Here is a 26705-nt window from a genome sequence, read left to right on the forward strand (position 1 = left end):
TTATTATTAACCCCTTGTTTCTTGAGCTCCATTTAAAAACTAGAATGGACAATCTCTATTTCCTGTTCCAGCCTAAAGCAGCCATGATTTTCTGGGTTCATGCTTGTTCACTGGGTACCCGTTCAGCATGTTCCCACCGCCATTTGGGAAAAGTGTTGCTTCTTTTCCCTTTTATCTGGTGCACATCTCTGTATCACTGCCACTAACTAACAGAGGTTATGTATTATTTGTGTTTACTTTCCAGTTCCTTTTGCCATTACAAGCCATTTCACCTCCCTTGCCCCGTGCCATCTGGTTAATGTGCAGTGGGCTTTTATTTGATTTATTTTTTATTTAAGAGTTACAGCGCAGAACAGCCCACCACGCTGTGTCACCCAGCAACCCACCGATTTTAACCCTAGCCTAATCACAGGAAAATTTACAATGACCAATGAATCTACGAACCGGTACGTCTTTGGACAGTGGGAGGAAACTGGAGTACCTGGAGGTAACCTGTGTGCACACGGTTAGAAAGTACAAACTTTCTTATAGAGAATGCCAGAATTGAACTCTGAACTCCGACACCCCGGTCTGTAATCGCATCGTGCTAACTGCCACACCAATATTGCGCCCCACAATTTTCACTCATTTTCTATTGTAAAGAGAAAATTCAGCACATTCTTCTTAAGTGTGCCAAAAAATATTTTTATATCGAATTAGTCTTTCTTTGCTTTTCTGTTTGTTTTACAAACCCATTTAGGTTACTAATGTACTTCTGGTAACAACAGCAAATTTCCTCCTCTGAAGCACAATAATGAACTAGAGCAACTTGCACAAAATGCTGGAGGAACTCAGCAGGTCAGGCAGCATCAGTGGAAATGAATAAACAGTTGACATTTCAGCCCAGAAATGTTGGTATTTCTTCCATAGATGCTTCCTTCAGCATCTTGTATGTGTTGCTCTGGATTTCCAGCATCTGCAGAATCTCTTGTATTTACAGTAGAGATCCAGGTGAGTTTGTAATTAGCCCAGTAATCTTGGATATGTTGTTAGTGAGATTAGATTTCATTAGATTCCATATTTATTTACATTCTTCAGTTGCTGAACTTGGACTTGAACTCTATGTTTCTGGTCCAGTGCAGTGATCAAACCCAAACCCCTACAACTACATTGATACCACAATAGTACCTCAAGTGCTTTTCCGTCTGTCTAACTCGGACGCTATTATAACTCAGGGTCTTGGAATTTGGAGTTCAATCCTGGTGTCCTCTTTAAGGAGTCTCTGTGCTTCCACCCCGTGGAATGTGTGAGTTTTCTCCCAATTCTCTGGTTTCCTCTTGCAGTCCAAAGATGAGTAGCTTAACTGGTCATTGTAAATTGTCCTGTGATTAGATTAAGGTTAAATTAGAATTGTCAGGAGTTGCTGTGTGGCGTAGAAAGAAGGTCCTATGCCGCGCTATATCTTTAAATATAAATAAATAAGTAAATAAACAAACGAGATTTTGATGCCCCCTACAAGTCCAGATGATCTCTATATATGGAGAGCAGCCATAGTCCCAGATTTGTACATGGGAACTTCACCAACTACCATTTGTTGGTCATGAATGTGACCTTTTGCTGCTTCTTGTCACCTGTCACCAGAGTTCTATTTTCTCTCTGATGTCGTAGGTTCTACTTTTTTAGTTAATTTGTATATATGCTGCAAATAGCTATTTACGTATCCTCAATTTTGTTGTCTGCATTAACTATTTCAGTTTAATTTGACTGCTACCCCACTGGCCAGTCTGGCTGTCCCTTGGCAGATTCCTACAGTGGCAATATAATGTGAAATATCCTCCACATTCTGATGAGATTCCCCTGGCACAGTGTCCAGCCTAAAAGTGATCACAGCTAACCTGCCTCCTCGATATAAATCTTTTCATTGTTACAGCTAATTTTTTTGTTTGCTATTATCAGTATTTCCCTTTCAATTTAATTGCTGACCACCCAGAGTTCTGCATTGCAGTCAGCCGCAGAGAATAAATCGTCGTCTTGACTGCATTCTGTAAATTCTCAACTATTTTAAGTCCTACAGCTGTGCTTCCTAATCTTCCTCTGCATAGTTAAAATCTGCTATTTTTATTAATTCCCAATTTGTCAAGATTTTCTCTTCTATTGCTTTCTGTGACAGATCCCAAAGTGTTCCACACCCCACTTGTTTGTTCAACTTTAAAAAGCCTGCAGTTGTTTGCCACGATTGTTTATACCTTCCTTTCCTATTGCTGGACAGTGCTTCCCACAGTTATCAATTCCATCTCCCTTCCCTCCCCAGCACCAGAAAGTTTCCTTTCCTGCTGAAATTGGCTGAAAACTTGCCCCCCTCCCAAGCACCAAATCACTGCATCTATCCCTTCCTTCAAACACTGGATAGTAACATTCTGGTGATAACAATTAGCCTATAAAATAGCCAGATCAAAGAGTGGTGACTCCTGCCATAGAAAAACTAAGAGGCTTCTGGAAAAAGTATGGAAGCAGCTGTACCACAACTACTGGAAAATTCACTGAGCAATCACATGTAAGTAAGTGATTATAAAAAAATACAAGCAATCATAGGAAAGTTAAACTACCAGAAAAATCACAATTTAATTCTGCACCCTTATTCAATACCCCTTACTGGTTTCCACCAAGCCCTCCTCAATCTGATTCTCTCCATTCTCCCTAACATGAGATCAAACTGATTTCCCCCATTGTGGACCCAACCCCCCCCCCCCAGCCTACCTGTGTCCTATTCCTCCCTTCCCAACACTTTTTTAGGTAGACATGTACGTTGGACTTATCACCGTGAACTGGAGACTGGTGACGGTTAAGTGGGATGGGTTGGAGGTTGGATGAAGCACCATTGGGAACGGTTGTGGGATGGATTGGAGGTATAATGGAGCATCAGTAGGAATGGTTGTGGGATGAGTTGGAGGTTTCATGGAGTACCATTGGGAATGGCTGTTGGATGGGTCGGAGGTGGGATGAAGCACCATTGGGAACGGTTGTGGGATGGGTTGGAGGTTTTATTGGAGCACAGCTGGGAACAGTTGTGGGATAGGCTGGAGGTGAGATGGTTTAGATGGACCACCACTGGGGACTGTTGTGAGATGGTGCTCTTCCTCGACAGAGTAAGAAGCGTCAATACGACCAGGACATCGAGAACCTGGAGCGGCAGCAGAAGCAGACCATCGAGCGCCTTGAGCAGGATCATACAACCCGGCTGCGGGACGAAGCAAAGAGGATTAAATCCGATCAGGAGAAGGAGCTTTCCAAGTTCCAGAGTATGTTAAAGAATCGCAAAAAGGAGGTAAGAAGCGATGTTGGAGGAACCAGTGGGCAGGAAACGTTACACTGCCTGAGGGAAGGGAGGGACAGTTAGTTTGCTGTCGAAGGGGAGGGTGGGGCAGTCAATGTGCAGCCCAATGGGATGGTGGGGCAGTCAGTGTGCAGCCCAATGGGATGGTGGGGCAGCCAGTGTGCTGTCCAATGGGATGGTGGGGCAGTCAGTGTGCAGCCCAATGGGATGGTGGGGCAGTCAGTGTGCAGCCCAATGGGATGGTGGAGCAGTCAATGTGCAGCCCAATGGGATGGTGGGGCAGTCAGTGTGCTGCCCAATGGGATGGTGGAGCAGTCAATGTGCAGCCCAATGGGATGGTGGGGCAGTCAGTGTGCTGCCCAATGGGATGGTGGGGCAGTCAATGTGCAGCCCAATGGGATGGTGGGGCAGTCAGTGTGCTGCCCAATGGGATGGTGGGGCAGTCAGTGTGCTGCCCAATGGGATGGTGGGGCAGTCAGTGTGCAGCCCAATGGGATGGTGGGGCAGTCAGTGTGCTGCCCAATGGGATGGTGGGGCAGTCAATGTGCAGCCCAATGGGATGGTGGGGCAGTCAGTGTGCTGCCCAATGGGATGGTGGGGCAGTCAGTGTGCAGCCCAATGGGAGGGTGAAGCAGACAGTGCGCTGTTTGATGGAAGGTTGGGGCAGTCAGTGTGCTGCCCAATGGGATGGTGGGGCAGTCAGTGTGCAGCCCAGTGGGATGGTGGGGCAGTCAGTGTGCAGCCCAATGGGATGGTGGGGCAGTCAGTGTGCAGCCCAATGGGATGGTGGGGCAGTCAGTGTGCTGTCCAATGGGAGGGTGAAGCAGACAGTGTGCTGTCCAATGGGAGGGTGAAGCAGACAGTGCGCTGTTTGATGGAAGGTTGGGGCAGTCAGTGTGCAGCCCAATGGGACGGTGGGGCAGTCAGTGTGCTGCCCAATGGGATGGTGGGGCAGTCAGTGTGCTGTCCAATGGGAGGGTGGGGCAGTCAGTGCATTGCACAAGGGTAGGGTGGGGCAGACAGTGCATTGCACAAGGGTAGGGTGGGGCAGACAGTGTGCTGTTTGATGGAAGGTTGGGGCAGTCAGTGTGCTGTCCAGTGGGACGATGGGGCAGTCAGTGTGCTGTCCAATGGGAGGGTGGGGCAGTCAGTGCATTGCACAAGGGGAGGGTGGGGCAGTCAGTGTGCTCTCTGAGGGGAGTGCACAGCACCAGAAGGAGACTAGTGTAGATGAACCACACCTTTACCCCAGTGCTGGCACTGTACCCAGCCTGGGCCAGACAGACTCCAACAATCTGTCCTTTGACAAGATAGGCCACGTTGATGAACAATTTCAAAGCCAAGCCAGTGCCTGGGCTCTGGGCCCAAACTGCAGTCCCCTTTCTCCGGTGTGTAGTTGGTTTTCTGTGATCGGCCCAGACCTTCAGTGCTGGGTGTAACACACAGCAGGTGTTACAGTGGGTACAGAACTGGCAGGACTCCCAGACGTTCACAGGATCTACAGCTGTGTGTACCGGCTCTCAGGGAGTGTGAGGACCCAGGTGCTTTACAGAGGGAGCTCTGCCAGGGTGTATTGCAGCGTTGCCATTTCAAACTACTCTAGTAAAGACATTCAGACATGTACTGCTCATGTATCTGGTGGTGGTGGTGACCTCTCTTGTCAATCCTTCGACTAATGGGTTCGTTTCTTGCTTTACCTACAATGATGGTTCCGTGATTCCCCTGGACGCTGGTCCCAGCCTGATTTAAGGAAAGCCCCTCCCAGTGGAATAACTCCCTCTTCCTCACCAGAATCCTATTGCTCTCACACTATTTTTTCAGCTTCGCATTGAACTCTTTGATTTCAATGAATCCTGTACTAATGTGCCAGGTATTTATTGAGAGGTAATTTGTGTGCGCTAGGTTTTAATCTTGAGAGAATTACCTCTTTGGTTGTGGAAGCCTGACGTTATTGCCAGGCAAGGCTATGCTGTGCATCTCACTATCTTCTAATTGCCATGACATGGATCAGTTTGGAGAACATTGTTTCTGATATCTGCTAACACCCCACCTCACTGATCACTAACCCCTGTAAATGAGTGATTTATCAACTTCCAGCCTCAGGGTAAAGTATCCTGATGATTGTCATGGCAGCCTGTTGTCTACAGGAATATGCCCAATTGAACCTCACTGTGGTACCTCTCTGCTCGGTGATCTTTCTGGTCATTCTTTACTCTGTCTGCGTGCAGGGGTTTGACAAACAATGTGAGACATTCCATCTGCTGCTTGTGATGGGTTATCTCCCTTTGTGGGTGGGGTCTGCGCATTGTGCTGGGACAAAGTTATTGTCAGTCCTGTGCTACCTAACCTTCGCCAGGCCTGGTGTTTGGTTACGGCCAAATCAGCGTGAAGATGGCAACACTGTAATTGGGCAGGGACAGACCATCAAGTACAGAAGGGTCATCTCTCTTCACCTATTCTCTGGACATGATATCTAGACCACAGATTGGGATTGGAATGTGAAACACCTGACCAGCACTGGTGTGCAGGGAGTGTCGGTGGTGTTGGCTGCAGTATCACCTCTGTCCTCGTCCCACACAGTCTCCGATCCCCACAGACAGAGTGATGAAGGTCATCTGTCTCCTTGAGTGGCTCATGTCACTCTCCCTCCTCCTGCACCCTAGAGTCTTCACCTTAATCCACTTGAACACTGCCCTCCCCCCCCCCCCCCAACTCTAGCCACCTTGGTGCACTGTTGTCTATCCACTCCACAGCCTGCTTCCTCCCACCCACACCCAGGTTCAGGCACCAGAATTCCCTCCGTCCTCCATCCACCACGCCTCTCATCCCATCAGAGCTCCACCCCCATCACCTCTGATCTGGGCCGACATTTACGCGCCGGGCGGCACCTAATTAACTAGCTTGTTTATTTCGGCTTTTTTCTTAAAGATGTGCTGGGTGCATTCCGGCTACTGCTGCACCACTGCATTCTTCGCTGCAATGTATCAGTCCGCGGCCTGGACGTTGGGGACCACTGGTGTAGAGGGAGAGGGGAGCTCTGTCTGTACCTGACCCAGGGGAGGGCAATGGACGGTGCAGGGGAAGCTCCATCTGTCCTTGCCCTGGGAGAGAGTGACTGACAATGTTGGGGGAGCTCCATCTGTACCTGACTCCAGGAGTGAGTGATGGACAGTGTAGTGGGAAAGAGGAGCTCTATCTGTATCTGCCCAATCTGTCCCTGCCCAGAGTGAGTGATGGACAGTGTAGTGGAGAGGGGAGATCTATCTACACTTGGCCAATCTGTTCCTGTCACGAAAGTGAGTTATGGATGGTGTAGGGGAAGTTTTATCTGTACTTGCTCCATCTGACCCTTTCCTGGGAGTGAGTGATGGACAGTGTTGTGGGAGAGGGAAGCTCTATTTGTCTGCCTGACCCATTTGTCCCTGCTCGGAGTGAGTGATGGACAGTGTAGTGGGAGAGGGAAGCTCTGTTTCTCCGCCTGACCCATTTGTCCCTGCCCAGAATGAGTGATAGACACTATAGAAGGTGTGGGGAACTCTATCTGCACCTGCCCAATCTGTCCCTGCCCCGGGAGTGAGTGATGGACAGTGTAGGGAGAGCTCTATCTGCTCCTGTCCTGGGAGTGAGTGATGGATAGTGTCAGGGGCGAGGGAAGCTCTATCTGCAGATGTACCTGCCCCATCTGTACCTATCCAATCTGTCTCTGCCTGGGAGTGAATGGTGAACGGTGTACTGGGAGAGAGAAGCTCCATCTGTACCCGCCTAATTTGTCACTATCCCGTGAGTGATGAACAGTGTAGGGAGAGTAGGGAGCTCTATCTGCACCTGCCCAATCTGTCCCTGTCCCGGGAGTGAGTGATGGACAGTGTCAGGCACAGGCAGCTCTATCTGTACCTGACCCATATGCACCCACCTAATCTGTACCTGACCCATGAGTGAGTGAGAACAGTGTAACAGAAACTACAATGATCTGAAAACTTGTGGAGGTGGCAGAGATTCAGGATGGGGAAGTGTCACATTAGTATCCACCACAGAATTTTAAAAAGATCATTATTGTGCACCCAGTGCCAGTTGGGGGCGGGTGTTTCTGCACAGGTAAGTGTTGTAGGGTCTGTCCTCTGAAGTTATATTCTGTTGCATGGCATTGTTGTACACTGGAGGACTGGTACCAGAGACAGATAGTGTGCTCCATGTAGGTACTGTATAAATGGGTCTAGTCAGCAGTGCAGCTGACCTTCACAGCAGGTGGAGAGTGACAGAGGAGCTAGGTTATCAGTACAGTCGGCAAGTTTGTAGCATGTGCTCTGGTACCAGGCCACCACTGTTTCATTTTTGTTACTGTTAATGTTTTATAGATATTGTTGCTGATTTTCTGTTGATGTATATGCATTTCACATGTTTGTGTTTTTGGTTTGTACACCTTGGTATGCTAACTGGGGGCTCGGTGTGTGGTGTGGTGACGGGGTAACAGGTGGCTAGTCCAACTTCTCTTTCTGCTGGACATTCCTCCCAGAACTAAGGCAGCACAGTTGCTTGGTGTGCTTATTAAAGTAGGATTGGCATCAGAGAAAGCAACTCAATGAGGAGCGAGGAACGAGGGGGCCATAGTTAATTTCAGTCTTTCCCAACATTGGATATCCATTTGGAAATATTTGCAGTGAAGAGTGCGAATCCTGCCCCGTGTGTTTGTTGGGTTGGGATAGTCCTCTGATCCTGAATATTGGGAACATAGGACGAAACATAACTGCTTCCTGGCTGGAGCTGTGAGGCAGAGATTGGCAAATACAGAGCCTCCTTCAAGTCTCACCCATATCTCTGTGCCTGTCCCACACTTTGCTAACCTTAGCCCATTGTCTGTCAATATCCCCTTTGAAGAGGGGATGCAGAGTGGTGCTGGCAAACTCACAGGTCAGCGTACAATGTGGGGCACAGCAGCACTGTGCAGTCTCTGTCGCACATTAACCCATTTGAGTTGTGAGTCTTTCTGAAGCACCCCACTCTGGATTATGCAATGTGGTGGGAGAATTCTCCCTTTGTTCATGGTAAATTTTACAGCCGAGGCACAGTTAGGCCATCTAGACACCAAGCAACTGAGATATCTATCTCGGTCTTTTGCCAGCAGAAAGCCTTTCTCTGTAGTGAACAACCTTTTAGTTATTCTGCCATAACCCTCTTCCTTAACTCTCTCTACTAACGTGGTGTTGTATTCACCCTCCTACGTTTAAGTAATTGAAGGAAGACAAACTTCTATTTGGAGAACTCTAGTGCTTCTGGAAAGATCTAGTCACCAAGCTGCTTCTGACACCTTCCTTTGGGCACTTGTAGCTTTAACTTTTAACCCAATTCTGTATCCAGTTGCTCCCATTTTCCTCCCTTTTGCCCCAAGTGGAGAACTTCAAGGCAAAAGCTTGATCTGTTATGGGCAGAGTCCCTGTACAGGTGGAGAAATATTGGAGATGTTGGGTTTCTTATGTGGGGCAGTGCTTTGCTTGGTGGCTGCTTGCTGTTGATTAGTGGAAGAGTTAAATACTAAGCTTGTCGTACTCTGCAGTGCTGTCACCGTGGAGACTCCACGCCCTTTCTGTGTTCCAGGTCACATTGCTGCAGACTATACTGTGCTGCTCTCCATAAAACTTCCTTTTAATATGTGAGTTCTGAGAAAGTATACTCAAAGCAATTCATATTTACCAAAAACTAAAGTATGTTTGGTGTTTACTCACCTTTCCCGATGTCAGGCCATCCACGTGAGAAGTGGAAGGCAAAGGGCTCATGCCCCACTTCACAGATGTGAACTCACTCCAGAGCGATGGAATTCCACTCCATCACGGAGTGAGAGGTTACGCCAAGGCTCTGAGTGCTATAAGAGGTGTTCACTATTATTATGGCTGCCTGCATATGTTGTGGCCATCACTTCTCCCTCAGTGATACCAGTAAGGAATCCACCGTCTATGACCTGTTACTCTCCCTACATTACAGGCACTCAAATTCATCATGTATGGAGAAATTTGGAGCATTCCTGCAGACCTGTCAGAATTTGATTTTTAGATTAATTCCAGGATAAAGCATGTCCTCTTGTGCCTTCCAGAAACTCACACATTAAAAGTCTTCCAAAAAAAAGCGCCTTTTTAATTTGTAGCCTTTGCACAGAATTCTAATCTCAGGTAGGTGGCTTAGATCTGGATGGCAATACTAACCCCTAACCTTGTGATAACCAACGGCATGGAGTTAGCTCACCTGGCTTGTGAACCTTCTGCTGAATGTTCCGTGTAAAAGGAATGTACCTCCCCAACCCTCTGCATGCTTGTAGGTTAAAAATGAAGTGGATAAACTTCCCAGAGAACAGAGAAAAGAGCAAATGAAACGAATCCGAGAGGAGCTCTCGCAGTCCTTGCATGCTCAGGTAACCAGCAAGTGGCCTTACTCATCAGCCGTGCTCTCTCCTGTACTGACAAGAGTGTACTAGTATGATAGGGAATCCTCTGATGTCTGTACAGTGGCATGCAAAAGTTTGGGCACCCCTGGTCAAAATTTCTGTTACTGTGAATAGCTAAGCAAGTAAAAGATGACCTGATTTCCAAAAGGCATAAAGTTAAAGATGACACTTTTCTTTAATATTTTAAGCAAGATTACTTTTTTATTTCCTTCTTTTACAGTTTCAAAATAAAAAAGGAAAAGGGCCCAAAGCAAAAGTTTGGGCACCCTGCATGGTCAGTACTTAGTAACACCCCTTTGGCAAGTATCACAGCTTGTAAACGCTTTTTGTAGCCAGCTAAGAGTCTTTCCATTCTTGTTTGGAGGATTTTTGCCCATTCTTCCTTGCAAAAGGCTTCTACATCTGTGATTCTTGGGCCGTCTTGCATGCACTGCTCTTTTGAGGTCTATCCACAGATTTTCGATGTTGTTTAGGTCAGGGGACTGTGAGGGCCATGGCAAAACCTTCAGCTTGCGCCTCTTGAGGTAGTTCATTGTGGATTTTGAGGTGTGTTTAAGATCATTATCCTGTTGTAGAAGCCATCCTCTTTCAATCTTCAGCTTTTTTAACAGATGGTGTGATGTTTGCTTCCAGACTTTGCTGGTATTTAATTGAATTCATTCTCCCCTCTACCAGTGAAATGCTCCCCGTGCTGCTGGCTGCAATGTAAGCCTAAAGCATGATCGATCCACTCCCATGCTTAACGGTTGGAGAGGTGTTATTTTTCATGAAATTCTGCACCCTTTTTTCTCCAAACATACCTTTGCTCATTGCGGCCAAAAAGTTCTATTTTAACTGCATCAGTCCACAGGACACGTTTCCAAAATGCATCAGGCTTGTTTAGATGTTCCTTTGCAAACTTTTGACGCTGAATTTTGGCCGCAATGAGCAAAGGTATGCTTGGAGAAAAAAGGGTGCAGAATTTCATGAAAAGAACACCTCTCCAACTGTGAAGCACAGGGGTGGATCAATCATGCTTTGGGCTTGTGTTGCAGCCAGTGGCACGGGGAACATGTCACTGGTAGAGGGAAGAATGAATTCAATTAAATACCAGCAAATTCTGGAAGCAAACATCACACCATCTGTAAAAAAGCTGAAGATGAAAAGAGGATGGCTTCTACAACAGGATAATGATCCTAAACACACCTCAAAATCCACAATGGACTACCTCAAGAGGTGCAAGCTGAAGGTTTTGCCATGGCCCTCACAGTCCCCCGACCTAAACAACATCGAAAATCTGTACATAGACCTCAAAAGAGCAGTGTATGCAAGACAGCCCAAGAATCTCACAGAACTAGAGGCCTTTTGCAAGGAAGAATGGGCAAAAATCCTCCAAACAAGAATGGAAAGACTCTTAGCTGGCTACAAAAAGCGTTTACAGGCTGTGATACTTGCCAAAGGGGGTGTTACTAAGTACTGACCATGCAGGGTGCCCAAACTTTTGCTTCGGGCCCTTCTCCTTTTTTGTTATTTTGAAACTGCAAAAGATGGAAATAAAAAAGTAATCTTGCTTAAAATATTAAAGAAAAGTGTCATCTTTAACTTTATGCCTTTTGGAAATCAGGTCATCTTTTACGCGCTTAGCTATTCACAGTAACAGAAATTTTGACCAGGGTTGCCCAACCTTTTGCATGCCGCTGTACAAATGTAGCTAGTCTCTATCAGCGCTGTGTCATTGCAAACCTCTCAGTGATGAGCACTTCTGTGGTGCTTGGATGGAGGTATGTTCACATGTAGCATCATGTATAACTGTTCCACAATCCGAGGTAAATGGTAATAAACAGGAGTCTACGTTGACTATGGTCTTACGTTGTCACTGCCAGGGAAGTAGACCACGTGTACTGTGTCTTTGAAAGCTGTGCAACCCAATTTCATTGATAATTGGTTCCTATCTGAGTTGTTTGAAGTTCTAACTGTTGTATGGGATCCTCCATGGTCTGACATCAACACATGGAGACCTCTGACGTGTGCAACTGATATCCACAGCAAGATGGTATATTCCGGGTTCTATTGTGGAGTCCCACCATCTAGAAACAACCAACACCCAAGCAACTAGATTTCCATCCAAGCTGCGCACCTGTCCCTATCTGCCTGACAGCCACTCACTGGCAACAAGCACCCTGCCTGCCACCCACTGCCAATTACCAATCCTGCCTTCTCTTGAGTGCCAATATCTGATCTGCTCCCCCAACCTCTCTGTATCAACTAATCCTCGACTGTTTGCCTCCCACCCCTGGTCTTCTATCCTTCCTGAAAAATTTCCTTTATCTGTTCTCGGACATTACTGATTACCCTCGTGCCTTCAGGGGCTGTGCTGGGTTAGCTCATTACTGAATGCTGTCTCATCTTCTATGCAAATTTCCACCAGTGAGTCCACAGACAGAATATCCACTGGCCCTATCAGAACCATGAGGAGAAGAGAAGCTGTACTTCATGGTGGTGCTGTGTGGGCTGGAAAAGAATCACAAGTGTGTTGCCAGAATATCTATGTATAAATGATTTTAATTAACATTTGATGTTGCAGAATGCAATGGCTCACATGTGTCTAAATTAAATTCCATCTCCCATTGATCTGCCCAACTTTCCAGCTGTTCAATGTCTCCCTGACTTTTCACAACTTCTTAATTGACTAGTACTCCACTAATTTTTCTGTTGGCAGCAAACTGTCTAATCAGACAACCTGTATTCTCATCCAATTTGCTGGAGAAACTCAGTGAGCTGAGCAGCATCTGTGAGGGAGGAAGGGAGGAAGATGGAAGGAATTGAATAGCTACCCTCTTGCTTCTAATAAACTTTATAAATATATTTTAAATATGTTGGGATTCTCTGTAATCCTGAGTACCAAGATAATTCTCGATCCACGCTGCTGCTCTCCTAACTTCTCAAGTTCTCTCCTATGTCATAGGTGCAAAAGAACTTGGGAGTCCTCATGCAAGACTCCCAGAAGATTAATTCACAGGTTGAGTCTGTGGTAAAGAAGGCAAATGCAATGTTGGCATTTATTTCAAGGGGAATAGAATATAAAAACAAGGAGATAATGCTGAAGCTTTATAAGACACTAATCGGGCCGCATTTGGAATATTGTCAACAGTTTTGTGCCCCTTATCGCAGAAAGGATGTATTGTCATTAGAGAGAGTCCAGAGGAGGTTCATGAGGGTGATTCCGGGAATGACGGAGTTAACATATGAGGAGCGTTTGGCAGCTTTGGGCCTGTACTCACTGGAAATTAGAAAAATGCTTGAGGATCTCATTGAAACCTACCAAATGTTGAAAGGACTAGATGGATGTGGAAGGGATGTTTTTTCTGGTGGGGTATCTAAACTAGAGGGCACAGCCTCAATACTAAGGGGCAACCTTTTAGAACAGAAGTAAGGAGGATTTTGTTAGCCAAAGAGTGGTGAACCTGTGGAATGCTCTGCCACAGATTGCGGTGGAGGCCAAGTCCATGGGTATATTTAAAGTGGGAGTTGAGAGATTCCTGATTGATCGGGGCATCAAAGGATATGGTGAGAGGACAGGTGTATGGGGTTGAATGGGATCCTGGGATCAGCTATGATAAAATGGCAGCGAGGACTCGATGGGCCAAATAGCTTTATTTTGCTCCTATGTCTTATGGTCTTATATGTCCCCCACAAGAACTCATTGGAAACAAAATGCTGACATTCCTTCTTATTTCTGAAGAAAGTTTTAGTTTATTTTGTAAACCAGGGTTCCCCAACCTTCCCAAATTTGTTTTTTGCCCTTACAGGGACATGAGGACTGTGAACTCTTAATGCCTTGTCTTAAAGCTGCCCTAATCTATTGAACATTTTCATCTCTAGCAGTTGTTCCCCATCTACTTCTGCTAGGTCCTGCCTTACTCGAATTCAGCCCTCTCCCATTTTCACAATGAGAGTCATGTTTCTTATCAGTGTCCTATATGAGGTGAAATAAGACACAGAAACACAATTAAGCCATCTGGCCCATTGAGTCTGCTGTACCATTCGATCAAAGAGAAAACATCAGATTCTATAACTTACAAAGTAAGTAAATACTGCAAAATAAAGGTAATAATGAGGTAATATTGATGGGTTCGTGCATCATTCAGAAATCCTTTGACAGATGGGAGAAGCTGAGTGTGGGTTTGCAGATGGGTTACGTACTCCCTGAGGCAGGTATGAGAACAAGGCAGGTCTCAGACGGTGAGGGACTTAATGATAGATGCTGCCTTCGTGAGACATTACCTCTTGAAGATGTCCTCGAGGTGGAGATGGTTAAGCCTGTGATGGAGCTGGCCTTAACCCTAGCACAACCTTATCTGCTTTCTTTATCTTATTCAATCATAAGAGCACAAGAGGGGGAGAATTAAAATCATTTCAATAATCTTTATGCACCCTGTCCCAACACACAGCTGCCCCTTTACCCTCCGTGGCTGGGGAGGTTCCTTGTCTGTGTGTACTGAGCGCTGCATGCTCTACAACTCCAGCATTTGGACAGTTCAAGTGCCACACTCTTCACTGTTTTGCAAGAAGCTGTGAGCGTCCTGTGGAACCAGTTTAGGGAGCAGTGTAGATTGGATTAGATTGGTTCACTATTGTCACATGTGCCGAGGTAGAGTGAAAAGATCATCATCTTGTTCATACAGATCAAATCATTACACGGTGCATTGAGGCAGAACAAGGTAAAACAACAACAATGCAGAATGAAGTGTAATAGCTACAGAGAAAGCACAGTGCAGGTAAACAAAGTGCCCCATCATGATGAGGTCAAGAGTTCTGTTTTAACTGCCTTGTTCTGAAAGGACAGATGATTTGCTGCAATTTAAGTGTGTTACCCCAGAAGACTAGTCAGTGTGAAGGCATTCTCCAGCTTCTTAGTGCACTATACAGTGGGTACATAGGAGTCCTGGCAGGATGGTGAATACAAGTCTCTGAACAGCCAGTTTTATACTGAATAATGGCACGGTGAAGTGTTGTTGTGTTACAGTTCCAGGAATTCCAAGGACTTGATTTCCTGTGAACATTCTGCTGTGTTCAGTGCTACCACTTGTTAACTGGTCGTTCGTCTAGCTGGAGATGATGTGACAGTCAGGGTGTCCAGTATCCGGGCTCTTTTTTCAACAGCTGGAATTCCTTTGTTGCAGATCTTGGGCAGATTAAGAAAAACTTCGGCGTTCATTTGGTTTTGCTGAATCTCAGAAATTCCCTGCTGCTTTGCTCAGGCACAGGTGCTCTGGCGTTTCTGCCCTGAACCATCAGAGCCTGGGCCAGCGTCCAATCACTGGACGGAAAATGTCGATGGTACAGGAGGAGGTACTATCACACAAGGCCAAACCAGAAACATACTTTATCCCACCGACTTCCTCATGTGTCCACAATCTCACAGTCCCTCCAGTCGATGGAGAATGGAGAGGAGCATGTTCAGTGTTGTATTCCCCCTTTGCTCAACTTCCTGCAGGAAACTAAGTCTGGGACACCTCACCATCTCCTCTACTAGCTGCCCCCACCAGCAGTCCCCTGTCCCCTCTCCAGCAAACCCCACCCCTCCACCAGCTGCCCCTATTGCTCCAGTAGCACCCATCCCCACCCCTCCAACAGTAGCCTCACCATCCCTTTCACCAGCAACCCCATCCCCCCATAGAATTCACACACACCACCTGGTGCATGCCCGTGTTGAAGCACCAGCCTCAATGACTCCCTCACTGGACTGCATTGGGGCTTCAGTGAGGTGGGATTGCATCCCGTGGTCATGTTGTACCACAGGAAGGCCTGTTTCACCAGAAGAGAACAATATGCAGGTATCTGCCATATAAGGGGGGGGGGAGACTGCTCCCCCTTACTGCAGAGACACTAGCAGCAATGTTCTGATCTCTGGCTTCGTCTCAACCTCTGCTATCATGTCTAATCCCCCGGTGAGGCTTCATGTCAAAGGCTGGGCGAATTGTGGCATTTTTCATCCACCACCGAGGACACTGCTGTCATCCCTGTAGACCTAGTGGCTTAAAAAGGAGACATTATCAAACAGAAGCAAACAATGTAGAGATCAAGAAGGTGAGGGAATAGAGGGTGATGAGGTAATCAGGTTCTTGTGGGTATAACGGCTCCCAATATCTATAACTAAAAATAGTGGGCTTTGCAACCGCCAGCAATAGTTTACTGAACATCTGTACAGCAGGAGATGCAGGAAACTTGCAGTATTTCCATCAACAGCTTGGTTCAGGATTTGGACAGGACTCTCAATTGGAATTGCAGCCATCTTCTTCTGCCAGCCGCAGTTGTTGGTTTTATCTCCCTTCTTGCTGTGCATGCTGCTCGATGTTTGCAGCCCTGTGTTGGCCGACTCGATTGGGTGTGTTTGCGTGTGTTGCCTCATTGTCCTTGCTGACGGAGGAAGTCCATTGTATTTTGCTCCACAGGGCATCGCCCAGGTTATGATACAGTCCTTTCAATTATCTTCATGCACCCTGTCCAACGCACAGCTGCAGGATGTAAGTCCCTCCACCCTTCTCTGCGATTGGCAGGTTTGCCGTGTGCCTGTGTGTACTGTGTGTTGCATGCTTTCAGTTCAGCATTGGTGTAGTTCTAGTGTCAGGGTCCACCCCTCAGGTCTTCTACACTGTGTATTCAATGTACTTCACCCTCTGGGTAAGAGCAGTCTCTCTTCCACGGTGCTCCAGCACCACGCTACCGCCCGCCCCTTACTGCAACTGTGAAACCTAAAGCAAAACTAATACACAACTGAAAACTTGGGATACAGGTGCATAATTCCTTGGAAGTTGTGTCACAGGTAGATAAGGTTATCAAGAGAGCTTGTGCATTAGTCGTGATAAATCAGAGTATTGAGGTGTTATGCTGAAGTTATATAGGACGCTGGTGAGGCCATATTTGGAGTACTGTGCCGTTCCAATTACCTACCTACAGAAAAGAAATCAAGAATGAAAAAGTGCAGAGAAAATTCATAAGGATGTTGCAAAGACTTGAAGACCTGAGTTATAGAGAAAGGTTAGGACTTTATTTCTTGGAACATAGGAGAATAACGGGGGATTTGATAGAGGTATACAAAATTATGAGGGATATGCAGTGTAAATGCAAACAGGCTTTTCTACTGAGGTTGGATGAGACTAGAACTAGAAGTCATGCTTTTAGGGTGAAAGGTGAAATGTTTAAGGGGAACCTGAGGAAGGACTTCTTCACTGAGATGGTGATGAGAGTGTGGAACATTGTGCTGCCAGTGGAAGTGGTGGATGCAGATTTGTAAGCAACACTTTAAGAGTAGTTTGGATAAGTTCATGGATGGGAGGATTATGGAGGCTATGGCCCAGGAACTAGGCAGAATTACAGTTTGGCATGGACAAGATGGGCTGAAGGGCATATTTCTGTGCTGTATGCTCTGTGACTCTGGTCGCTGGACCATAAATAGCAGGTCATGTAGTGTCTGGAGAGAGATAAAGGGTTAAGTTTCAGTCATTGACCTTTCATCTGTATAACCATCTCCTTAACATTCAGCTGCGTCCCACCAGCCTGTGACTCACCACTAACCAGAAACTCAACTGGACCAGCCATGTAAATCCAACAGCTATAGGTGCAGGGCAGAGGCTGGTTATCAGTAACAAGTGCAACTTGGTTCTCCAGTGCCGTTCCACTGTCCACGGGTGGAAGACAGGAGTGTGATGGAGTACCCTGCATTTTCCTGGATGAGAGCCTTTCCATGAGCTCCCCTGACACTCCTCACAAGAAGCAGCTCATTCAGAGTTGATGGTTCTGTCCTCCATCAGAGGAGTACAGATCCTGCAACAGCCAAACACCTCAACACACTCATCACCTTAAACACAGGGCAGTGAATACTGTATACATTCACCTTCTCGTTCACTGACACGGTGATTACAGTCTGTCATGTCATGATCTTGCATCTTATTATTAACCTGCACTACACTTTCTCTGCAGCTGTTACACTTTATTCTGCAGTGTTATTCTATCTCAATGCACTGTGTAATGATTTGATGTGTATGAGTAGTATGCAAGATAAGTTTTTCACTGTATCTTGGTACATGTGACAAAACTAAGCCAATGCCAGTACAAATGAACCTTGCAGTAACGTGCCTGGGCTGTGCCAGGAAGCAGTCCCACTGTCACCAGGAATCAGCAGACACATGGGAACACCACCCCCTCACAGCTTACCAGCACCATCCTCCCTCTTCCCGCCATCCCGATCTGGAAGAGTATCACCAGTCCTTCATTGTTGCTGGAAACCGAGGACTGCGACACTTAGAGAAGGTAGATCACCACATTCTTCTCTCAAAGGCATCTACAGGTGAGCAGTGAAAGTTGGCCTCACCAGCAGTGCTCACATCCTCAAAATCAAATTAACAAAGGGGGTTGTTTCAGGGTTTTTGTAAATTGGATCCTTTGGTGGAAGATTCATAAGACTGTAAGACATAAGGGAAGAATTAGGCTATGTAGCTCATTGATTCTGCTCAGCCATTCCATCATAGCTGCTTTATTTTCCTTCTCAAACCCATTCTCCTGTCTTCTCCTCATAGCCTTAGATACTCTTACTAATCAAGAACCTGTCAACCTCTACTTTAAATATATCCAATGATTTGGCCTCCACAGTCATTTGTGACAATGAATTCACAGATTCTCCACCCCCTGGTTAAAGAAATTCTTTCTCATTTCTGTTCTGAAGAGACATCCTTATATTTTGAGGCTGTGCTCTCTGGTCCTAGGCTTGCTTATTCCAGGAAACATGCTCTCCTTGTCCACTCTATCTCGTCCTTTCAATATTCAGTGGGCTTCAAAGAGATTTCCCCCCATCCTTCTAAACTCCAGTGAGTACAGGCTCAGAACTATCAAACACTGCTCATGTGTTAACCCTTTTATTCCCAGGATCATTCCTGTGAACCTCCTCTGGACACTCTCCAATGCTCACACATTCTTTCTTAGATTAAAGGCCCAACAAGAGCCTTCAAATTGACAGCAGGCTACTGGAGAGTGAGGTGAAGATCTAGACCACTGTCCCTGAGAGGTTGTGGGGGGAACAGGCTACAGTAAATGTTACAGGATCAGGGGTTGTAGAACAACAGTAGGAGTTCAGTCGTGTTCCCAATCAACGGAGGAACAAAATGGGGGGAACTGGTCAGCCTCCTTCTGTAGGGCCACTCATAGAACAAATGCCCAGGGCAACTCGCAGGTAACAGTGGAACGATAAGCAAATGCTGAGTGCAGGGAATGTTTTGCTGTCCTTTGGGATGGGGGAGTGGTTTTCTGACCGGTCACAGGGCAGATAGTTAAAAGTGCACACGACGGATGGCATGTCTGGTCCATCACCCTAGTGGTGAGCATGCTGCCATTCCAGTTAGCACAGTATAGAAAACTTGTGTTTCTTGCCAATCACTCACCTCTTGTATATTGAAATACACAGTATCTTGCCATTTAAGAGGCATTTGGACAGGCTCGTGAACAAGCAGGGAATGAAAAGCTGTGGATCGTGTACAGGCAGTTGGGATTAGTTTAATTTGACATCATGGTTGGCACAGACCTGGGGGGTGCTGTACTGTTCTATATTCTGTGTCCTAAAGTGTGCAGGTGGAGTGTGATTTGTGCATGGAAAGGTTCCAGCATTTGCAGATTTTGCTTCTCATGCAGATTCCTCAAACTGAACGAAACCAGTTAATGGTTTTGCTCAGATTATCAGATTTCACAGTAGTTGTTCTGAAGCATTCTAACTGCCTGCTGCTGTTACAGATCGTGTCAGGTCAGGGGAATGAGGAGTGCCGTATTACTCAGTGATAGGAGTGACCCATCTAGTTTCACACAGGTTGGACTTCCTCTCAAACAAATAATGTTGTTATGCAGAATTTATGCATAATTAAACAGATATTTTTTTCCTAATGAAATCCCAGTCCTTAGAAACACAATGACACAATGTAATATTTAGAAGCTTGTGTGTGTGTGTGTGTGTATACGTACACATAAATATTCACAGCTATTACTGTAGAGCACTGACTGCAGCTGTGGTTGCTGGAAGATCTTGGGCCATGAAGTGCAATGATATGAAAGAATAAATCTCCTCTATTGATCAAATGAAAAGTTTATTAGCTGGAGGAACAGCTTGGACTCCTCCCTTTGAGTTTTTGATCACCTCTGGGGAGCAGCAAGAGTAGAAGTGTGTGTGGGCTGATGAGGTCGGGAGGAGGCTGTCTACCTGGGAAGAGGGGTGAGGCCTACATCCTGAGGCAAGAGCCCTACTTCTGTAGGGTTCCCAATCCAAAGTGATTCTTCCCACTGGTTGAGGGTCCAGAAGTTTGGGTGCCCTGTCACATTCTCAGGGGTTACAGCTGCAGGGTAATGTTCGTTTTCCTGTATTGGAGTTTAATTGTTGGAAACTGGCCTACTGAGAGGAATTAGAACACGGAACATAGAACAGGGTTCACGCCAGAGGTGCATCACTAATACAGCATCGCTGCTGGTCAGCAAGTCATAGAACATAGAACAGTACAGACCTTTTGGCCTACGATGTTGTGCTGACTCTTTTACCTACTCTAAGATCAATTTAACCCTTCCTTACCACCTATCTCTCATTTTTCTTTCATTTATGTGCCTTTCTAAGAGTTTCTTAAATACCCCTAATGTATCTGCATCTACCACTACCCCTGGCAGTGCGTTCCACATGCACACCACTCTCTGTGTAAAAAAAAAAAAAAAAAAAAATTACAAAAAGTAACAAGCATTTTAAAAAAGGAATTGTTGGTCAAGTATTGTCAGTGTCTCCTCCTCACCACTTACCCAACCATTCCTTGTTAGGCAGCTTGCCTGCCTGTCCCTTGCTCTGCAGCTCATCTTCTGATGTTCCGTCACCTCTCACTCCCCGGCAATCTTTCTTCATGTTCCTCCTTTCACTCTTCCCGCAGCGTTTCTCACTGTCAGTTTGATCTCCAAACTGTCAGCCCCTGACCTCCTGAGTAGTCCATTGTATGTGTGGGTTTATTGAGTTGTAAAGGCAAAATTCCAGATTGTGTGAGGGTTAGGTTTGGTATGGCTATCTGACCTAGAACGCACTGTTCCAGTGTCCTGGATTAGACGGTAAGCAGATTCGTCTACTTAGTGGAAAATATCACGTTGCTCCTTACCTCTATTAGATGCTGCTGGGTGGAAATTTGAAGCCAGGTTGTATTCTGCTGTGATGGTTATTATGTATTGGGAATAACCAGAGAGGAATGAATAATTTGGCAGTGAGGGATTAATTGTCTACAAACAAGTGTATGCCCTCCTTACCTGAGCTCTTCCATCAATGATGGGGATATGCTAGTCGGCAGTGCCCGGTCTTCGAGCTCTTCAATTCTAATACAGGAGAGGGTATTTTCTCCTTTTCCTGCCACTTGCACAATGCCACTGTGTGGATGTACAATAACTGCTCACAAGGGTTTTGCTGTGGAGCAAAGGTGACCTGATAGAGGTCGGCAAGACGATAAGAGGCATGGATCAAATGGATAGCTAGCAACTTTTTCTCAGGGTGGAAGTGGCTAATACGAGGTGGCCTAATCTTGGGATGATTGAAGGAAAAGTATAGTGGGGATGTCAAAGATAAGTTTTTTATGCAGAGAATGTATGGAATGCCCTGCCAGAGGTGGTAGTAGAGGCAGATACATTAGGGGCATTTAAGAAACTCTTAGGCACATGGATGTTAGGAAAGTGGAGGACTATGTAGGAGGGAAGGGTTAGATCGATCTTATAAGGTTGGCCCAACGTTTTGGGCTGAAGGGCCTGAACCTTGCTGCATGTGCGCTACGTTCTGTGACTTGCTGACCATTAGCAATGCTTCTGGACAATAACTTCAATGGCAGCTGGGGTTGGCTGTGCTGGGGAGGGGGTTAGTGCAGAAGGGGCTGTGCTGGGGAGGGGGTTAGTGCAGAGGGGGCTGTGCTGGGGAGGGGGTTAGTGCAGAAGGGGCTGTGCTGAGGGGATCTGGTGCAGAGGAAACTGTGCCGAGAAGGTCTGATGCAGAGCAGCACGTGTGAGACTGCATTGCTTTGGTGGAAAGGTTGTAGATTTACCCAGGGCCAGATGGGAGAGGAGTCTTCCTGCTCAAGATACTTCTGTCCCATTGCAGATGAAACCTCTTTGAAGAGACAATTTACTGTCATGAACAATGTGGACCCAGCAACATTAAAGTACATGGGCTTGTCACCTAGCTTGCTTATCATCTGTCCCAGTAACAAGCCTAGTAACATCCTTGGTGTAGGGGTCATTGCCAATTCAGCATCGTCTGAGCCAGGATAGTACTAACTGTCCCTGAGCCAGCAATATTTAACGATCAATCTGCCCTATCATAGTTTTGCTGCCTTATATCCCTGTATGGCTAGTGTGTGACTTGGTATGTCATTCCCTCCCTGTGCACCTCACCAGGAGCAGGAATTCCTGCAGAAACAGCAACAGGAGTTGGACGGGGCGCTGAAGAAGATAATCCACCAACACAAGCTGGAGCTCGCCACCATTGAACGGGAATGCCTCAACAACAAGCAGCAGATGATGCGAGGTGAGTCTTCAGGTCACCCTGGGGAAGGAGGCCCTGATTCACGGGAGGAAAGGAATGCAGCAGGTTTTGCTGAACTGAACCATGGACAGTGTGGCCCATTAATGGACGTCCCTGGTGTTGACTATGGACAGCACAATGTTTACAACGCCAGCAATCACCAGTCGGGGTTCAATTCACACTGCTGCCTGTAATGAGTGTGTATGTTCTCCCCAAGAGTGCTCATGTTTTCTCTCACAGTCTGCAGATGTATGTGTTGGGGTTAGTGAGCTGTGGGTATGCTATGTTGAATGGAAAAGCATGGCTACCTCCTGCACATCCTCGAACTGCATTGGTCATTGACGTAAACGATGTATTGCACTGTATGCTTCGATGTACAAGCTAATCTTATGTGTGGTGAGGCTTTGAAGGTACCACCAAGGATCTATCAGTGGGTGCCACAGCTGTGCTGGATTTGGCTATTGTGATCACATGGGTGAGGGGGTAAGTGTGACGGAGGGACGTGACGTGACCTGTGTTTTTGCCTGTTGCTGTGCAGCGAAGGAGGCGGCGATATGGGAGGTGGAGGAGCGGCACCTGCAGGAGAAGCACCAGCTTCTGAAACAGCAGCTGAAGGACCAGTACTTCATGCAGAGGCACCAGCTCCTGAAACGGCACGAGAAGGTTAGCCTGGGCTCCGTGCCCACTGCAGCCAGACAGAGCCACTTACTCCTACAGGGCTCTTTACACCCGTGCTTACAAGACTTTCGTAAGCATGACATTGATCTCTATTTTACACTTCTGGAGTACAAGAAGGTTTGCGGCTCCGCATTGTGAGCTTTTAAAGACTATTACTGCCTCAGAGTCCCAAACTGCTGTGGTACAATTTAGCCCTTCTCCTCCTGACCTTTGTGTCTAACTAGTGGAATGGGAGGGGGCTCTGTATCTCCTCAGGCATGTACAGTTTAGCTCTGTTCATTCAGTGAGGCAATGGATGATGAGCAGCTACCTGCACAGATCTGACAGACACAGGTTAACAAACATCTGTCCATCTCGGTGTGATAGAGGTATAGAGCTCTATAGCACAGAAAAAGGCCCTTTGGTCTATCTAGTCCATGCCGATCTGTTATTTTCACTGAATCTATTGACCTGCACCTTGACCATAGACCTCTATACCCCTCCCATCCATGTACTTATCCAAATGTCTCTTAAATGCTGCAATCAAATCCTTATCCTCCACTTCCACTAGCAGCCAATTCCACAATTCCACCACTCGCTGGTGAAGAAGTTCCCCTCAGGTTTCACCTTTCACCCTTAACCTATGACTCTTGTTCTAGTCTCACCCACCCTCAGTGAAAAAAAGTTTGCTTGTATTTAATCTATCTATTCTGCCTATAATTTTGTATATCAAATCTCCCTTCATTCTCCTATGCTGTAGGAATAAAGTCATAACCTACGCAACCTTTCCCTATAAATTAGGTCCTCAGTCTTGGTAACGTCCTTGTAAATTTTCTCTGTACTCTTTTAATCTTACCAATATCTGTCCTGTAGGTAGGTGGTCAGAGTTGTTGATCTGAAAAATAAAATGCCTTTTATAGAGCAGCTCCAAACTTCAACCGTTCTGTAGAAATGTTTCCAAACTCTGCTGATCTGTGCTGCGTCTCATTCTGCCTTAACAATTCGAGCTAAAATTTCAACCTTCGAAATATCAACCTGGTAAAGGTACACAACCCCCTCTTGTCCCAGGTAGCTCCCCATGCTCCAGATATGGTCTAATCAACGGAGACTGATCTCTCCCTTCTTGCCTCTTAGTCCTTGCCCCTCTACCAACCTTGTGCCTGTCCTTTCACCTGTGTCACACAAGGAGTTGCATCTCCTGCAGTGTTTCACATTCGGTGGTGTGATTGTGGCTCTCTGGTCATTGACAGGAAATGGAACAGATGCAGAGATACAACCAACGTCTTATTGAGGAGCTGAAGAATCGGCAAACCCAGGAGAGAGCCAGGTTGCCCAAAATCCAACGCAGTGACGCCAAGACACGCATGGCCATGTTCAAAAAGAGTCTGCGCATTGGCTCCTCGAGTTCACCTGAACAGGATCGGGAGAAGATTAAACAGGTGAGGTTCAGGCCTTTCTCCAGTCTGAAGCACCATCACCACTGGGCAGGGAAGTGATGCTTATCAGAGGGAATGTGAGGGGAATGGAGAAGAGGGCTTCCAGTGGAGAAAAGGTAGTTTGAGGAGCGATTAGGAAAGTGGTGTGTAAGGTCATGGTGGGGCTATTTAACAGAATGGCAACAGTGGCCACAATTACCTCCCAGACAAACCGCCAATCTAATTGGGCCTCTGTGCTGAGAAGCCAGTATAGAACAGTGGCCATTGCTCTGTACTGCTGTTGCAAAACAACAAATTTCACAATATACAAGTCAGCGCTAATAACCCTGATTCTGAAACAGCCTGACAACCAGGTCCAAGAGATACCAGCTGGGGAAGCTTAATGATTTGATCGTTTTTTTCTGTCTCCAATGTTCAAACACTTTAAGAGCTATTAAAATAGAAAAAGCAAATTAAAAGCTAATGGCTAAACCACATAAAACACAGTCCACGGATGTGCTGGGGGCAGCCTGCAAATGTCACCACACATTCCAGCGCCAATTTAGCATGCCCCACAAAGTTAAGCAGAACAGTTGGGGAGAGCAGTTGAAGGCATGGTTATAGTTGGTGGGTGAAGAGGTGGAAAAGGCACAATCTACCAAATGCAGTGCTTGTGGTGTGGTGAGGCTACAGTTCTAGGTCCCAACGAGCTCACACAGAGCATCTTATGGACGTGAATACAGAGCATTTGGCGATACCGGTTAGCAGGGCGTACACAGACAGGCCAGACACAGCCCTCCCTCCTACCACCGGAGACATGCAGGTACTGACTGTCACCTTCTCTGGCAGTTCGCCAGCCAGGAAGAGAAGAGGCAGAAAAATGAGAGACTCCAGCAGCACCAGAAACACGAGAACCAGATGAGGGATCTACAGCTCCAGTGTGATGCCAACATCCGGGAATTACAGCAGCTCCAGGTAAAATCTCTTAGCTCGACAGTCTGGAGGCTTGGATCCCTTTATGCATACCCACGACTGCAGATTCTTAGTAAAAAGGAAGTTTACTCCATCCAACTTCTCCCCATCCCCTGTCATCACCAACCCACCTCCAGACGACCCCCAAAACCACTGATCCACCTTCTTCCCATACATCTGACACTGCCCTCCCACCTCCCCACACCCTCCACCACCGTGAGGCCCTCCGTTGGTCAGGTTGACCGTGGATGATGCGTCCTAGCTGTCTCTGTGATATGCAAGCCAGGATACTATGGCACGGAGAGCAAGCTGTTTCCCATGTAGCAGGCAGCTGATGAACCCAAAGGAATTGCAGAAGCTGATACAGTTTGGCACTAGTGGCATTGCAGGAGTTCCCAGTCTGCCTTGAACTCAGTGGAGGTCTGCCTTAGGGACTCCGGTTCGGGATTTTTCCTCAGAGTTTACACCTGGTCTTGCCCATGAGTGAGGGACTAAAGTTTGAGATCAGAGTTTTCCTTCTCCTGGATGAGTTGCCAACCATGGGCTGATGATCCCCATCTGCTCGAAGTGACTCATTTTATGGTGCCATGAACCTGCCTTTGCTCCTCCTTCTGCTAGTAGAAATGGTTCCACACGTGAAGGCCAGGAGCTGCGCTTGGTTGTCAGAGGCTATTTGGGACACACGCCATTGGGAGCATTTAATAGATAGTGGGAGCTTATCCTCACTACCACCCCTCTCCTGTTGTGACAACCTTAAAGAGCCAACACCACTGATCCAACTTCTTCCCATCGCCACCCACCCACTTACCCCATCATCAGTCACCATCCACCTGTATCCCCATGTCCCCCACCACCTCCAATCCACCTTCTCCCTGTTCCTACCACCACCCACCCACCCCTACATCTCCCACCACCTCCAATCCACTTTCTCCCTGTTCCCATCACCACCCACCCACCTCCCTACATCTCCCACCACCTCCAATCCACCTTCTCCCTGTTCCTATCACCACCGCCTGCCTCCCTACATCTTCCACCACCTCCAATCCACCTTTTCCCTGTTCCTATCACCACCACCCACCTCCCTACATCTTCCACCACCTCCAATCCACCTTTTCCCTGTTCCTATCACCACCACCCACCTCCCTACATCTCCCACTACCTCCAATCCACCTTCTCCCTGTTCCTGTCACCACCACCCACCTCCCTACATCTCCCACTACCTCCAATCCACCTTCTCCCTGTTCCTGTCACCACCGCCCGCCTCCCTACATCTCCCACTACCTCCAATCCACCTTCTTCCTGTTCCTGTCACCTCTGCCCGCCTCCCTACATCTCCCACCACCTCCAATCCACCTTCTCCCTGTT

General features: G+C 46.9%; 1 protein-coding gene across 2 annotated transcripts in view; it reads left to right on the top strand.

The window, feature by feature from the left end:
- LOC140185638 (STE20-like serine/threonine-protein kinase) overlaps window positions 1-26705 on the top strand; it is a 128384-nt gene that overhangs the window by 94912 nt on the left and 6767 nt on the right. Inside the window, exons 12-17 of one of the 2 annotated variants that reach the window (XM_072239076.1) lie at window positions 3125-3304; window positions 9621-9713; window positions 22170-22299; window positions 22835-22959; window positions 24204-24392; window positions 25218-25343. In XM_072239076.1, the coding sequence (XP_072095177.1) occupies window positions 3125-3304; window positions 9621-9713; window positions 22170-22299; window positions 22835-22959; window positions 24204-24392; window positions 25218-25343 (843 nt within the window). The remainder of the gene's footprint in view (window positions 1-3124; window positions 3305-9620; window positions 9714-22169; window positions 22300-22834; window positions 22960-24203; window positions 24393-25217; window positions 25344-26705) is intronic. The other variant, XM_072239077.1, reaches the window with a different exon arrangement.

The sequence above is a fragment of the Mobula birostris genome, chromosome 21 (genome assembly GCF_030028105.1).
Source record: "Mobula birostris isolate sMobBir1 chromosome 21, sMobBir1.hap1, whole genome shotgun sequence".
In the NCBI taxonomy this organism is placed as follows: Eukaryota; Metazoa; Chordata; class Chondrichthyes; order Myliobatiformes; family Myliobatidae; genus Mobula; species Mobula birostris.